Genomic DNA, 16,215 nt, shown 5'->3' with positions numbered 1-16,215 from the left:
AGTGTGACTTCTCATGGGTCAAACTGATTTGGTGTCTGGCCACCCCAGGTTCAATACTACAATTAATCCTGGGCAGTTCATTAACTTAATTGTTTCATCTCTGACATTTGCGACTGTACTTCTACTGAAGATCTGTAGAAGAGTTGTTACTGCCAGAATGTCCACGCCACCTTCTTCAGCACTATAGAACTGTCCCTCGCCAAGTCAGCATGCCAGCCAGTGAGGTCCGTGAAGAGCTGCGATAAGCCATAAGGATCAGGTGTAGCACGGAAGAAAAGTTCATCACTGAACCATTTAACCAGGGTGGTTGCATGTTCAATTCCTGATCTGAGCTACCTCAGCCGAAGCAGTAGTTTAGGACACAAGTTAGTCTCAGTGCCTCTGGGGTTACAGTGTGAAAAATAAATCAGCTGGCTTCTTCACTGTCGCCTCAGATGGGATCCATATTCAGTGGCCCCTGCTGGAAAGTGTGTGTTGGGACATCAGGTTAGGACAGATTGGTTGCAGCAGTAGTGCCCAGAACAGCTATGTTGGCCATTTAGGACTGAGATGAGGAGAAATTACTTCACTCAGAGGGTTGTGAATCTTTGGAATTCTCTACCCCAGAGAGCTTTGGATGCTCAGTCGTTGACTATATTGAAGATGGAGATGGATAGATTTTTGGGCACCAAGAGATATGGAGATAGGGCGGGCGGGAAAGAGGTAGACAATCAGTCATAATCTTATTGAATGGCAGAGCAGGCTCGACAGGCTGCATGGCCTATTCTTGTTCCGATTTCTTTTGTTCTTACGGTAACAGAACAACCTGCCAACATTTACTGCCTAAGCCACTTGGGAGAGGCAGCAGAGGGCTTCCAAGATGTTTGGAACGAAACCCTAGAGTATCGATACATGGAGGAGAGGGCAGTGTATTGGAGCATTATCACTACCACTGAGTTGGTATCCCAAGAAAGTACCTGCAGGAGATGGTGGTGAACAGGAGCATTATTAGTCCCAGTGAGATGTAACCCCAGGGCAAGCTGGCATCTTCAGCAAGAGGATGGTGCATTGCAGAGTTATCTGTACCAATGGAATTATACCCCAGTACGAGTTAGCACTTCCTGGAGAGGGATGGAGTAAATTGGGGCAATAAACTTACTGAAAGAAACATACTGAAAGCTGAGAGCATCACTTGGCTTCAAAACACAACCATCACTAAAAATATTTCTTGCCTCCAACTAGCTGATGAGTGGAACAGGACATAACTTGATGTAGTGACAATATCGTCAAGTGGCTGGGGATCGTCCTGCTCTGTAGTTTGTGCAGTCAGGCAGTGCTCAGGGGCCAAGATGCTTGTTTACTGATTAAATGAACTCTCAATGCAGTACCGGAGGACATTCAAGCTATCAATACCTGCAGCCACGTCAAATCAACCGTGAAGGACTATATGCTCCCAGTTCTTAATCACTCTCTTTAATCATACCTGTCAAACAGGCTGTATCTGGAGCTACTAGCCCTCGTGCAGCATCTGCTCCAACTGGTCCTTTTTTAAAATCACAATATTCGTGTTCTCAATGCTTAATCTAATTTTTTTCTAAAATCGTTTGGAAAATTACATTGACAAAAATTATCCATGACTACCGCTTATTATTTTTCATATTTTTCTCTGTTATTTTTCTCCTCCCCTGCCCCGTTTGAAGGTTTTGGGGTACAGTCCCATAGTTGCTGACAGCTCTCCAGTATCCCACTCAAGTGGATATCCTTTGCAAGCAGACGTTGGGGGTGAAAGTTTGCAGGCTGTTGTCATGTTGGGCACCAGAGCAGCCCTCGCCCAACAAACAAGCAAGCTCACTTTCCAACAAGAACTGCAGAATAGCCATCAACAGGGGAGATTTACCCTGTGGACTACATACAAAGAACATGTTTGTGACTTTGTGATACACAGCACATCGGGGAAATCTTCCCTCCTCCCCCTTCCGTCTCTCCCCCTGGACCTGGAATCTTGCTCGAATATCTCCCCTTCTTCCCCCAAAGGCCAACGTGTTGACTTGTGCAATCACTGTAGCTTCAGTCTGTAGGCCCTTTGTTGTCACCAAGTCTATTTACACATTGGTTTTAATGAGAGTGTTTGCACTGTTTCTGCAGGAAACGGCGGTTTAGGATGTTTGGACTGTACTTATTGAAATGGGAGCCGAGGATGTTTGCATTGCATTGCTGGAACTGGGAACTGTGCATCTGTGCTAGAACACTTTGGACAAGGATTGATATGCATCCCTGAACAGAGAAAAAGCATTTCAGTCTAAATGAAGTATCTTTTTGAATATGTTTACTTGTAGTGATCACAGTTGTTTTGTCCTTCTAAATTTGAATTTATTCCTTGCATTGTGCTCAAAAACCCTGCACCAGTCTTTTATTTTCTCTATCAAATGAAGCTGTAAAAGCAGTCCTATCCAGTCTGATCCAGATCATTCCTGCTCGACCTGCTTTGATTTTGTACGTTAACTTGTCGATGGGCACTTCGGAGCGATGCTGTTATGTGAGAATTGCAGTGACAGGCTCTTAAAAGAGTAGAACTTACTATCTACAGCTGATTTTGCGCTCAACCTGGGTCTTGGGAGAGAAAATAAAAATGATCACTAATGCACCTTCCACAACTTCAGGACGTCCCTAAACGCTTTACAGCCAATGAAGTACTTTTGAAGTGTGGTCATCATTGTAATGTTGCAAATGCAGCAGCCAATTTGTGCACAGCAAGCTCCCAAAAATAGCAATGTGATAATGACTGGGTAATTTGGTTTTAGTGATACTGGTGGAAGAAGGAATTTTCCACCACACAAGATCAGGGGGCAGTTTGTTCAACCTTGCCCATCTAAGAGCGAAGTCCAAAGTACGGAAAGTCCTCATCAGGGAACTCCACTTTGCTGAAGATGCTGCTTTAACATCTCACACTGAAGAGTGCCTGCAGAGTCTCATCGACAGGTTTGCGGCTGCCTGCAATGAATTTGGCCTAACCATCAGCCTCAAGAAAACGAACATCATGGGGCAGGACGTCAGAAATGCTCCATCCATCAATACTGGTGACCACGCTCTGTAAGTGGTTCAAGAGTTCACCTACCTAGGCTCAACTATCACCAGTAACCTGTCTCTAGATGCAGAAATCAACAAGCGCATGGGAAAGGCTTCCACTGCTATTCCAGACTGGCCAAGAGAGTGTGGGAAAATGGCGCACTGACACGGAACACAAAAGTCCGAGTGTATCAAGCCTGTGTCCTCAGTACCTTGCTCTATGGCAGCGAGGCCTGGACAACGTATGTCAGCTAAGAGCAACGTCTCAATTCATTCCATCTTCGCTGCCTCCGGAGAATACTTGGCATCAGGTGGCAGGACCATATCTCCAACACAGAAGTCCTCGAGGCGGCCAACATCCTCAGCTTATACACACTACTGAGTCAGCGGCGCTTGACATGGCTTGGCCATGTGAGCGGCATGGAAGATGGCAGGATCCCCAAAGACACATTGTACAGCGTGCTCGCCACTGGTATCAGACCCATCGGCCGTCCATGTCTCCGCTTTAAAGACATCTGCAAACGCGACATGAAACCCTGTGACATTGATCACAAGTCGTGGGAGTCAGTTGCCAGTGATCGCCAGAGCTGGCGGACAGCCATAAAGGCGGGGCTAAAGAGTGGCGAGTCAAAGAGACTTAGCAGTTGGTAGGAAAAAAGACAGAGGCGCAAGGAGAGAGCCAACTGTGCAACAGCCCCGAAAATCAAATTTTTCTGCAGCACCTGTGGAAGAGCCTGTCACTCTAGAATTGGCCTTTATAGCCACTCCAGGCGCTGCTCCACACACCACTGTCCACCTCCAGGCGCTTACCCATTGTCTCTCGAGATAAGGAGGCCAAAGAAGATACTGGTGGAGGGATAATTATTGACCAGGACACTGGAGAGAACTCCCCTGCTCATCTTCAAAATAGTGCCATGGAAAATCTTACGTCCACCTGAAAGGGTAGACAGGGCTTCAGTTTAAAGTCATATTCAAAAGATGGCATCTCCAACACTCCCTCAGTACTGCAATGGAGTATCAGCCTAGATTTTGTGCTCTAGTGTCTACGGTGGGACTTGAACCCTCCTTTCTGACTTAGAGCCAAGGATGTTCCCAATTGAGCCACAGCAAGCACCTAACAGAGAGTAACTGTGCCAACGTCTTGTGTTTTGGATGAGATGGTGCAGCCAGTCTTGCTGTCACTGGCAGCAGAGTAGGGCCCATTGAACTGCACCTATGGAGACTGGCCATGGCTAGCATGAAAGGTTAGCACATGGTGTCACTTGGACCAAACGTCAATCACAGTCGGTGAATGGGCAGCTGGCACTAGGACAGCACGTGCACTGGACTCAGGAAGGTCTCGAGCAGTTGCAAAGGCCCACTGATAAAAACTTAACAGGTCTTCTGGACCATCTGTCTTAGAGGAAAAAAAAATGAGCAAGCGTATCTTCATACAACTGGCGCACCAGAATAGGATTGCCAACTTGGGTTGGGCATATTCCTGGTGGTTTCATCATTTAGAGTCATAGAGTTATACAGTACAGAAACAGGCCCTTCGGCCCATCGTGTCTGTGCCGGCCATCAAGCACCTAACTATTCTAATCCCATTTTCCAGCACTTGGCCAGTAGCCTTCTATGCTATGGCATTTCAAGTGCTCATCTAAATACTTGTTAAATGTTGTGAGGGTTCCTGCCTCTACCACCTCTTCAGGCAGTGCGTTCCAGATTCCAACCACCCTCTGAGTGAAATAATTGTTCCTCAAATCCCCTCTAAACTTCCTGCCCCTTACTGTAAATCTATACCCCCTGGTTATTGGCTGCTCCACTAAGGGAAAAAGTCTCTTCCAATCTAACCTATCAATGGCCCTCACAATTTTGTACACCTCAATCAGGTCCCCCCTCAGCCTTCTCTGCTCCAAGGAAAACAACCCTAGCCTATCCAGTCTCTCTTCAGAGCTCAAATGCTCCAGCCCAGGCAACATCCTTCGCTGACCCGAAACGTTAACTCTGCTTCTCTTTCCACAGATGCTGCCAGACCTGCTGAGTGGTTCCAGCATTTCTTGTTTTTATTTCAGATTTCCAGCATCTGCAGTATTTTGCTTTTATTTTACATCCTGGTGAATCCCCTCTGCACCCTATCCACCATGCGTCCAACTGCCCCACCCAGCCAACAGCTTTTTCCATCCCACCAACCCCCCCACAATCTCCAATAATTTTGTAATAATAACAAAAGAAAATTTAAAAAATAAAATTCTAACTCTGCTTTGATTTTACTCCCGGGTTTGCTCACTGCAGTGTCCAAGAGATTAAAATCTTTAATTCCAGCAGACTCCAGGACAATCCTGGAGGTTGGCAACCCTACATGACAGCCAAGCCATGGGGTTGAATTTTATAAGCCCGCTGCCAAAAATGGTGACTTGCGCCAAAGAGCGGCCGTGATTCCAAGCGCGGCGGCTCATTTAAATAGCTGGGGCTGGCCGCGCCCCTCCCCCCCCCCGATCATGTGGAGGGGGCGGGCTGCCTGTCCCCTTCAATGGCGTCAGCTGCCTCTGTGCAGGTGTTGACGCCATTTTTAAAGGGCTGGTAGCCCTGCCAGCATATTTAAATATTTAAAGAAATATTCAATAAAATTACATAAATACATTTCTTTTGCTTCTCTCCCAATCCCCAATAACAATTAATTATTTGCCCTATCCCCCCACCAAACACCTACCTCTACCTTCTGATTCTCCCCCAAACTCTACAAACTTTAAACTATAACTCTTCCCACCATCCCCTACAAGCAAGATGTTAATTTGACCCTGTTTCTGCACCCCTCCCCCACCACCTCCGCACTGAGAAACATACCTCCTCCCCACCAGTGTTGTGCCTCGTTTCCCCGGATGGTGATCCGAAGGCACGGGAGTGCCGGCCGCCAGGTCGCAGAATTATAGCGGGACATCAGGAGGCCATATAATCTTATTTAAATTAATTATTTTAATTGATTTAAATATTCAAATTATAATCCCGTCGCCCAGCGGTGGGGAGGCTGCTACGATGCCTCACCACCACCGGGAGGATCGGGCCGGGTCCTGCCAGCATCGAGGTCCGTGGCAGGCCTCATCCGGGGCCATCTTCAGGCCGCAACCCCCCCTCCCCTCCGCCACAGATCCTGACGTCAAGGGCTCATTAAAATCCAGCCCATGGGAACTGGCTCCCACAGAACAAAGCAGCGCACGAGAGACGCTCTGAATACTTTGCACACCAACTGTTTTGAGGAGAATTAAGAGTTAATTTAGGCAAAGGTAAAAGAACCATGTGTTTATTATGCAGCTGCACTGTTACTCTCAAACACCACTGTTTCAAAGAGATCGCGATCCATTAAACCATCTTTCCCCACCCCCCCACGTCAGTTCATGAGCTGTCCATATCTCTGCTGCTTGTGTGTTACACACTTCGCTGAGTTTCAAATTAAAATACACTAGACTCCATCTTCCCTTTCCCTCCACCCCCCCTCTCCCCAGTGCTAACGCAAACCCCTGTGTTGAGTCTGACAAAAGTGTAGCCAACTGTTACACAAATTCACACCATCAACCTCTGGCATTGCCCTAAAGATGAACATTAGTTTTTATGGAAATAACTACTGAACAACAGCCCCAACAAACAAATTTCTCTGCAGCACCTGTGGAAGAGCCTGTCACTCCAGAATTGGCCTTTATAGCCACTCCAGGCGCTGCTTCACAAACCACTGACCACCTCCAGGCGCGTATCCATTGTCTCTCGAGATAAGGAGGCCCAAAAGAAACTACTGAATGGAACCCACGCCCACATCAGCCATTTTGTGACTCTGCCAGCTGTTTTAATGAGGAAACGAGAGAATCAATGAGCAATTTTTTTCTTATATATATATATTTTTAAAATTCATTTATTCCCAAAGAAATAGATTGTGGTGCTCTGTCTCACCAAAACAATAATAATCATTAAAATGGCAAAGCAAAATGTATTTTAAAGCAAGATGGAACCAGATTTTACATTGTCTTACCTCTGCTACACCCTCACCGTTATTGGAATTGTAGTCTGTCCAAGTAAATACAGTGAGAGAGAGTCTGTACAGTCAGCGATGGAGGAACTCTACAGTGTGCACTTAACAGTATCTGAGAGTCTTGCATCTATCAGTGATTGAGAGTCTCTGTCATGATTAGCATTATTAAAAATGTATTTTCTTTTAATTAATTTGCTAAGTGGTTCTGTTTATGGAATGCTTGTTTTCAGGATGTTTACATGGCATGATGTAAAATCAAACAGGCATCCAGAATAAATGGCAAACACCATTTTGAGGGGGTGGTCTCATCCTATATTTAGAAGATGGAACAAGAACTGGACACTACTGCGTTGGAACTAAAACTCAACCTTCCATAAATCAATTATATTCTTTAGTAACAAGAGAAACAAACTTACCTCTTGAGAGAGGAAAGGTATAATTTGTGCACAAATTGTGCTCAGTCTCTTCACAATTTCTGCCTGCAACAAAAAAAATGTAGTACATGTAAAGTTTGGACATTGCGACAGTTTAATCGTACAACGATCGTACACACATCGAGACAATTTTGGTCTTCAGTGTGTGTGGTGCTGATCCAAAATCTCATCACTGTGACCTTGTCTTTCATAGCGTCCCAACTGATTACAAACCAATGGGACACCGACACAAGGTCAGAATTACCCAGGTCCCCTGATCCAGGATCTATTTATACCTCTTAACTTGAAGAAACTATTTCATAGAATATAAATGTTTGTATTCTTTTAAATCACTGGTTAGGCCCCAGCTTTTTTTTTAATTCATTCATGGGATGTGGGCACCGCTGGCCAGGCCAGCATTTATTGCCCATCCCTAATTGCCCTTGAGAAGGTGGTGGTGAGCTGCCTTCTTGAACCGCTGCAGTCCATGTGGGGTAGGTGCACCCACAGTGCTGTTAGGAAGGGAGTTCCAGGATTTTGACCCAACTGGAGTACTGTGTCCAATTCTGAGCGCCACATTTTAGCAAGGGCTTGGAAAAGGTGCAGAGGACACTTACTGGAATGGTATGAGGGATGAGGAACTTCAGTTATGTAGAAAGATAAGGGAAGCTAGAATCGTTCTTAGAGCAGAAAAGTTTATGTGGAGACTTAATAGGTGTTTAAGATTATTGATAAATTTGATAGGGAGAAACAGGTTCCACTAGGAGGAGGGTCAGTAACCAGAAGTCACAGATTTATAAAAATTGGCACAAGAACCAGGGAAGAAATTTCTTCGTGCAGCAAATTGTTATGGTCTGGAATTCACTATCTGAAAGGGCGGTAGAAGTAAATTCCATAGGAACTTTCAATAGTGAATTGAAAATGTAGTTTCAAAGCAAAACGATTACAGGTGTGGGTCGGTGTGTAATATGAATCTGTTCTCAAGGTAAGGTAGGAGCATAACACTAATTCCCTGTACACTTCCTGCCACACCAGATATCCACTCTTCATGTACCACAATATTGGTCTCCACACTAGTGAAGTGTTATGGTCACATGTTCCCTTCTTTTCTGCAATTTGATTGGCCACTATTGAACCAGTCATAAAGCAAAGTGGGTCCTTACAATTGTACAGGCACAACATTTTTTATTAGACGGATGCTTGGTTAACTAGACTGACAGCTAGAGAGCATTATGAACATATGGATACTGACTTGGACACCTCTGATCCATCCACCTTGTCCCATACAACTGTGCTGTTTTGTGTATCACAATACATACACTCCCCCATCTAAAATGTGATCTCCTGAGAGAGGTGAAAGACTAGATAAAAGCCCAGGACAATTTGGGGGGGGGAAAAAATCCATCTCGGCAATCAAAACTAGTCCAGGAGATCGCTCTGGCCCTTAATTCTCTGATGTACCTGAGGGGATGTTCACCAACTAAAAACAGGTCCAACTCTGGCTTGGAGTCAGACACACAGACATATAATAAAGGAACCTGCATAATTGCCTTGTTGTAAATAGAGTGTAGGAGGTTATTTAGAAGAGTGAGTAAATGGGGTAGAAATTAGCAAACATTGCGGCTCTTTTTCATATATAACCGGTGCGCAAGACTGACCAATGTAGCAATCATTATAATGCAGTAAACCAAAACATAAACAGTGGCATAAATCAGTTGAGCCAAACAGCCTGTTTTTTGTGCTGTAAATTCTATGTAATATGACATGTAGATGCAATAACAGACCTTGGTGGTCGAAATGGAGGTGGTTAATGGCCACAAGACAGGAGACAACGTTAACACTCCAAACAGAAAGGTATTTGAAAATGATGAACTGTAAGCATTATTAAGGAGAAGGAATGCCTAGGGCTGCAACATTCTCCTGAGCTTTGTAGCCAGCTCAAGCCTCATTCTTGGATGGCAGCTGAACTGCTCAAGTCTGTCCCAGAGTGTTAACACAGTCTCATTTATTCTCTATATTAGCATGTGTGATTGTATCGCTGAGGTGGAAATTGGAAAAATGGTTGGAAAATGAATGTCGCCCCTCTAATTCACTGAAATGGCAAGTCGCAATAATCAAAATGACAACAAGAAGTAAATAATAGGTGGGAGTATGTCAATGCATTTCAGGCTGTCACACTTCAATGGCCACCGCTAGACAGTACATACAAGGTAAATGATGCTGGAACGACTGGGGAAATTTTCCCATCAACTGCATTCTAATTGAATGCTTTTAACTGTTTCTTTTTAAATCAGCGAGGAGCTGTCCCAATTGCCTGGTGGCTAAATACAACACGAAGAATAGTACTGAGTTACAACAGCAGCAAAAAACTTGCATTTATATCGGCCTTTAACGTAGTAAAATATCCCAAGGTGCTTCACAAGAACGCCGAGCCGCAACAGGAAATTTCAGGACAGGTGACCAAAAGCTTGAACAAACAGGTAGCATTTATGGTGCATCTTAAAGGAAGAGGGGTAGAGAGGTGGAGAGGCGTAGGGAGGGGATTCCAGACCTTAGGGCCTAGGCAGCTGAAGTCACGGCCTCCAATGGCGAAACAATTAAAATTGGGGATGCACAAGAGGCTAGAATTGGAGTAGGGCAGAAATCTCAGAGGGTTGTAGGGATGGAGGAGATTACCGAGACAGGGAGGGACAAGGCGCTGGAGGGATTTGAAATCAAGGATGTGTTTTAGAATGTCAACTGAAAAGAAGGTTCTATGCTGAATCCCAACTGCCAAGGTGCCTGCGTTTCAGCTACGAGATTCAATTTCTGGTCTGTCTCCAGAAGGAAAAAGAAGCATTGAAGAAACAGGCACATGATATAGGAGGAAGGTCCTTCAGCTGAACTGGCACTGGGAGACCAGCACTGATTCCTCACCCACAGCTCAAATGGGAGAGAGGCAGAAGGGATGTAGAGGGCTGCGTTTACATCACAAGCTCTGTGATTCAGCAGCTGATCTTCTTTGTATGTGCAGAGCGGGATCACTCACAGAGCTTCTCTATCAATAACAACCCAATGTTTTGTACCACAGTCATTCACTTGAGGGCAGGACAAGAGGGCAGGGGAACTGAAATCTCCTGAGAGTAATTAGAGTACAAAGACTACACTACGATCACAGCAATCACAAACAGGTGACGCCATGCTCCTGAATAGGACAGACTCATTTGCATGAAGTAGTGGCTTCGTGATTGAGGTCCCCACGTCTAATTAGCACATTACTCTAGTTTGCACGCAGCTGAATACCCCACTTTTTTATTGATATTTCTCCATCCTTTTTTTCGATCAGCCCTGAATAAAAAGCCATTAAGAGCGCACTTCACATTACATTCCCAGGCTGTTTGATCTATTCATTGAGTCTTTCAATTATGTCTAATAACCTTTCTCACAACGGGCATGGTCTGGCTGAAGTGGCCACGTGCATACGTTAGAACACGACTGCTCTTGAGCACACAACACAGGCTGGCGTTCCAGTGCAGACACTGAGGGAGCGCTGCAGTGTGGGGGGCTGGGGGGCAATCTTTCAGATGAGATCCTAAACCAAAGCCCTGTCTGCCCTCTCAGGTGGACGTGAAAGATCCTCTCGGCACTATTTCAAAGCAGAAAAGGGGAGTTCTCTCCAGTGCCCTGGACCAATATTTATCCCTTGACTAATATCACTAAAATAACAGATTATCTGGTTGTTAGCACATTGCTGTTTGGGGTTGCTGGTGCAATGATGTGTTAACAAAAAAGAAAGAGTTGCATTTATATAGTGCCTTTCACGACCACAGCATGTCCCAAAGCGCATTAGAGCCAATGAAGCACTTTTGAAGTGTAGTCACTGTTGCAATGTAGGAAATGAGACAGCTAATTTGCACACAGCAAACTCCAGCAAGTGTGCAGGAGTACAGAGGGTTAGGACACAGTTATATCCCATTTCTCAGAGCTGGAGATTTCCCAGTTGGCAGATGACTCATTTCAGGAGTGCTATTAAGAGATGGAGGCAAGCAGATCCCATGGGTGAGCCTAGGCTTATGCTGGGTAAAGGCCTGCTACCCAACCTGAACCCGACGACATATGTCGGGTTCGGGTCAGGTCGGGTCGCACTTACGGGTTCGGCATTCGGGCTCGGGTCTGGTCGGGCCGGATTGGACACGCCCTATCACCACCTCAGGTAAGTGACTCTAATGTTAATTTACTTTCTGGACTTTAAAGGTGGTTTTGTTATAGTTATTTTAAGCTTGTGCAGGTAAGGAACAAAGTGAAAAACGGAAGGTAGGTTAATTGATGGTCGGGTCGGGCACGGGAAAAAAAATGGAAGGACTCGGGTCGGGCCTCATTGCAGATTCGAGCAGGTACCTTTCATTTTAATCGCTTTCCCTCTTTTTCTTGCCAACTTTCTTACCCTTCCCTCCAGCTGAGCCATGCTTCTGCTGGCAACGGTAACACTCAAGCACCTTGCCTGAGTGCCCATTATTCATCCACCCTCTTAAGACTGCCAGATAGCAAAAGAAAACTAAGTAGACTTGCATTTATATAGCGCCTTTCCCAACCCCAGGGCATCACAAAGCACTTTACAGCTGATGAAGTACTTTTGAAGTGCAGTCACTGTAGTAAGGCTGGAAATACAGCAACAATGTGCACACACCAAGCTCCCACAAACAGGATAATCTGTTTTAGTATAAAAACAAGAAATGCTGGAACCACTCAGCAGGTCTGGCAGCATCTGTGGAAAGAGAAGCAGAGTTAACGTTTCGAGTCAGTGACCCTTCTTCGGAACTGACAAATATTAGAAAAGTCACAGGTTATATGCAAGTGAGGTGGGGGTGGGGCAAGAGATAACAAAGGCGGTCTAGATTGGACCAGGCCACATAGCTGACCAAAAGGTCACGGAGCAAAGGCAAACAATATGTTAATGGTGTGTTGAAAGACAAAGCATTAGTACAGATTAGGTGTTAATATACTGAATATTGAACAGCAGCAAGATCAAACCTGAAAAAAACAGTGGGTAAGCAAACTGAACAGACTAAGATGAAATGAAATAAATGCAAAAAAAAATTGTAAAAAATGTAAAAAAGAATGTAAAAAAAAGGAAGAAAAAATGACTAAAAATGAAAGTAAAATGGGGGGCTGTCATGCTCTGAAATTATTGAACTCAATGTTCAGTCCGGCAGGCTGAAGTGTGCCTAATCGGTAAATGAGATGCTGTTCCTCGAGCTTGCGTTGATTTTGCTTTTAATCTGTTTCAGTGATGTTAATTGAGGGATAAACATTGAGCAGGACATTGGGGAGAACTCTTTGAAATAGTGTCGAGATCTTTTACCGCTACCTGAGAGGTCAGACGGGGCCTCAGTTTAACGTAATCAGGTGTGAGAACAGTTTCTGACTTTCCTCTCTCCCTAAAGCGTTGTGCTGAGGCCAATTGTAGCACTCCACCACAGAGTCACTCCACACACATCCCAAGAGATGCAATCTGCAATCTGGGGCCTTCCTAGTCTCTGTATGGTTCACCATCTCCCTGTATAATCTCACGAAGTCACCAGGGGACCACGCTGCGGTCTGATACCTGCTTACAAAGCAGCGTAGACAGCGCACCGGGAGCAGTGCATTGTCCAGGGAGACAGTCAAAGAAAATAAATTACCAACAATAACACATGCACCAGCAAAAATAAGGTACAATTCCCACAAATATTTTAATTTTGACTGAAAGAATGACACGCTTGGATCAAATCAGCAAATAAGAGAACACGCACTGTCTCTTATTTAAAGCTTTCATATCAACTTCCGGCTGTTTTGAGGCATCAATACAATTAGAACAACCGAGGCTGTTGTCACGGCAACGGTATCTACAGGACATGACATGACATGATGCTGCGGCAAGTCAATTGCAAATCTGCTCTCCCAACTTGGCGAGCTTGCTGTAGGCAGGGAGTCATGGGAAGAGGGCAGAAAGAGGGAGGGGGAGGGGTTGAGGCTGAGTCTAAAATCATAAACATTTCATTAACAAGTTACCCAAGAGACTGCCAATGCTTTCTACGATTAAATAAATGATTTCCAAATGTGATGTCAAACAAGCCCGTTTGCGCCCCTGGGCTTCAAAGCCAGTAAAACAGTAAGTAAATTAAACTGAAAGACCCTGCAAAATGAGTACCACTGGGGACTGACGAGGAGCGATTCCTACTCGTCTGGAAAAGGTTAAAATAAAACACTGGGAAAATACAGTTTCAGACCTGAAACCTATTCTGCTAGGGGCCAAATTGGGACTTTTAGGGCTGGATTTTCCAATCAGATTTATTTTCATGTTGCTGTCAACCGGTTTAAAATTACGCCAATCCATAAATCAAGGCTTAAGATCAAAAATATTTGGCTAAAGATTCAGTCGTTCAGGGCCAGACTGGCTCCCCTGAAACGATATGGGACTCTCATGAAGAAAGGCAGGGTGCAATCACACAGCATCATGGTGCCATTCAAGTGGGCATTTGGGGAATCTCCCATTTTCCCACAAGGCCAGTCAGCCCTGGCGTCCTTCATGTAAACCATTAAACTAAGGCCCTTTCCACCTGTTCTGCTGGGTGTAAAAGGTCCCATGGCAATTTTCAAAGAAGAGCTGGGGGTTCTATATCAACCGAGATCAACCAAAGCAAATTCATGGATCATTCAACTCACTGCTGCTTGTGACGTCTTGCCATATACAAAATGGCTGCCACCTTTGTCTTCCTTCACAAGTCATTGTTCTTCACAAGGAACTAATTGTATCTCAAGTGCTTTGCAACAATTGCCAGGCCTGATAATATGCGACATACACTGAAAGTCTTTCTTCCTTCTTTTCCTGTAGTGTGACAATTTTCTGCCCCATCCTTTCATGAGTTGACTGTTCTCTCCCCCAACACGAGCAATCCACTTTTCCACACATCTATTGTCAGACCCGTTTCACGTGTGCTCACATCCCTTATTTATTTAAAACCAGCCTTGGCAAGCAGGACTTTACCCGCCCGGTTTTTTGAATATCACAATTAATGGGCAGCCACTGACTGGATGGGTGGCCATCTTGGAGAAGGGAAGAGTGATGGTGGGGGTGGGGGACGGGGAATGGGGGAGGGAAATCTGAGACCACTTTTAACCTCTTTACTGAGGTACAACATCCAACGTAAACAAACATAGAACAGACACACTGCTTCTAATTGGCTGGACGTAGAAACACAGACAGGAGACATGTCATTAAGAGTCACACAATAATTAAACCTTGTTACACACGCACTCCAATTAGGGCTTATCCTGCTGCCACTGTGTTTATCGCCTGTATAAGCGCAAATTGCTTAAAAAAAAGCACAACATTTTCAAGCGGAGGAGGGGAGAATATTTCCCATAATGCAAGGTGATCCGAGCTTTAAAAATAAAATTGAGGAAAATAAAAAGGTCTATTAAACAAAAGATGAATGAGAAAAATTAGCGATGACCCAAAGCAAGTCGTTAAGATACCTCGGTGAGCATTATTTGCCATTATACAGATCGATGGGTCGGGCTGCAGCAGCGATCTGTCACAAATGTACACACGCTTCAGTAGCACATCAAGATTGTGTTCTCCTTCATTGTTTGTCACTGGGCATCTTGCCAGTTTCATTCCACTGGCGGCGTGCCTGCTTTTTGATGTGCACACATATTCAGCCTGATTGATAGAGCAATGCGGCAGAACAAATTATGGCCATGAAATCGGTCCAGAGAGCTGGGAGCAGTTCCTGTCCCAGCGAGACTTCCATTTATTTGTATTATGATAGCAGCGTCAGCAAGGTCACTGGCAGCCAGTTCCCAGAAAGCAGCCGTCCAAAACTATTTACCCAGAAGAGCTCTCTTCTTTATTTACCCAGAAATCAATACCTCCCTGGCCCTCAGTGCACGCTAAGCAGGAGTGACAATTGGGCCAATGACACAGCAGGCCACGGCTGGCAAGGATGATGGGAGAGGGGAGGGAAGGAAAGTGGGTGTTGGGGAGAAAAAGAGGCAGGATGAGAAACGAAGAATGGCGTTTCTAACATGCCGTCTAAAATTTCAGGATGGTCCAAAGTGCTTTCCAGCACCTGAAGTACTTCTGAAGTGTAAACACTGGTGTAACGTAGCAAATGCGGCAACCAATATGTGCACAGCAAGTTCCCACACGTTATAATAGCCATGATCATCTGATTTAGTGAGGAAAGGGAGGGGAACTGAGGGAATGGCGATGGGGGAGCTGAAGTGGGCAGTGATGCAGAGAGGGATGGAGTGGGGGAGGGGAAGATGGTGGGTATAAGGCAAAGGGAGGGGAGGAGTAAGGTAAGGGGGAGGGAGGCTGGTGGCGATGGTGATGGAAGAGGGCAGGTAAGACACTTTTACAGCCACAGGAGATCGCTGCTCAAGTGGCGTCAGGCCCCAGCTCTCCAAAAATGCTTCTCACAGAGAAAAGGAAGGGGAGGGTGGCGTCTTTTTTATTTCAAACAGCGAGTTCCACATGCTTGCGGTCGAGTGCAGTTTGTAAACATAAAAGCGTCTCCTCACTACATGCTGGTCCTTCCCAGAGGAGCAACCCGCGTGCACTACTCTCCCTCTTTCAGTTTTCAGTCAGGCACTAATCAACAGTGGGTTGTGCTGTGTCAGCTGGAGAACCTACCCCCATTGAGTGCTGTTGGTCATGCCCTCTGTAAAGGGGCCTTCAATTGAAGCCATTTATTATCACATTGATTGACAGCGTTGAGCGAGGTCACCAGC

At 45.3% G+C, this 16,215-nt stretch overlaps 1 protein-coding gene across 9 annotated transcripts in view; it reads right to left on the bottom strand.

Moving 5' to 3' along the window:
• LOC137351605 (transducin-like enhancer protein 4) overlaps nucleotides 1-16,215 on the bottom strand; it is a 194,012-nt gene that overhangs the window by 125,239 nt on the left and 52,558 nt on the right. For all 9 annotated transcript variants that reach the window (XM_068016204.1, XM_068016196.1, XM_068016202.1 and 6 more), the window contains exon 5: nucleotides 7,462-7,524. In XM_068016204.1, coding sequence (XP_067872305.1) covers nucleotides 7,462-7,524 — 63 coding nt within the window. The remainder of the gene's footprint in view (nucleotides 1-7,461; nucleotides 7,525-16,215) is intronic.

This window comes from Heterodontus francisci, chromosome 36 (assembly GCF_036365525.1).
Source record: "Heterodontus francisci isolate sHetFra1 chromosome 36, sHetFra1.hap1, whole genome shotgun sequence".
Classification (NCBI taxonomy): Eukaryota; Metazoa; Chordata; class Chondrichthyes; order Heterodontiformes; family Heterodontidae; genus Heterodontus; species Heterodontus francisci.
Note: the sequence above shows the minus strand (reverse complement) of the source record. Positions and strands in the feature narration are given on the sequence as shown.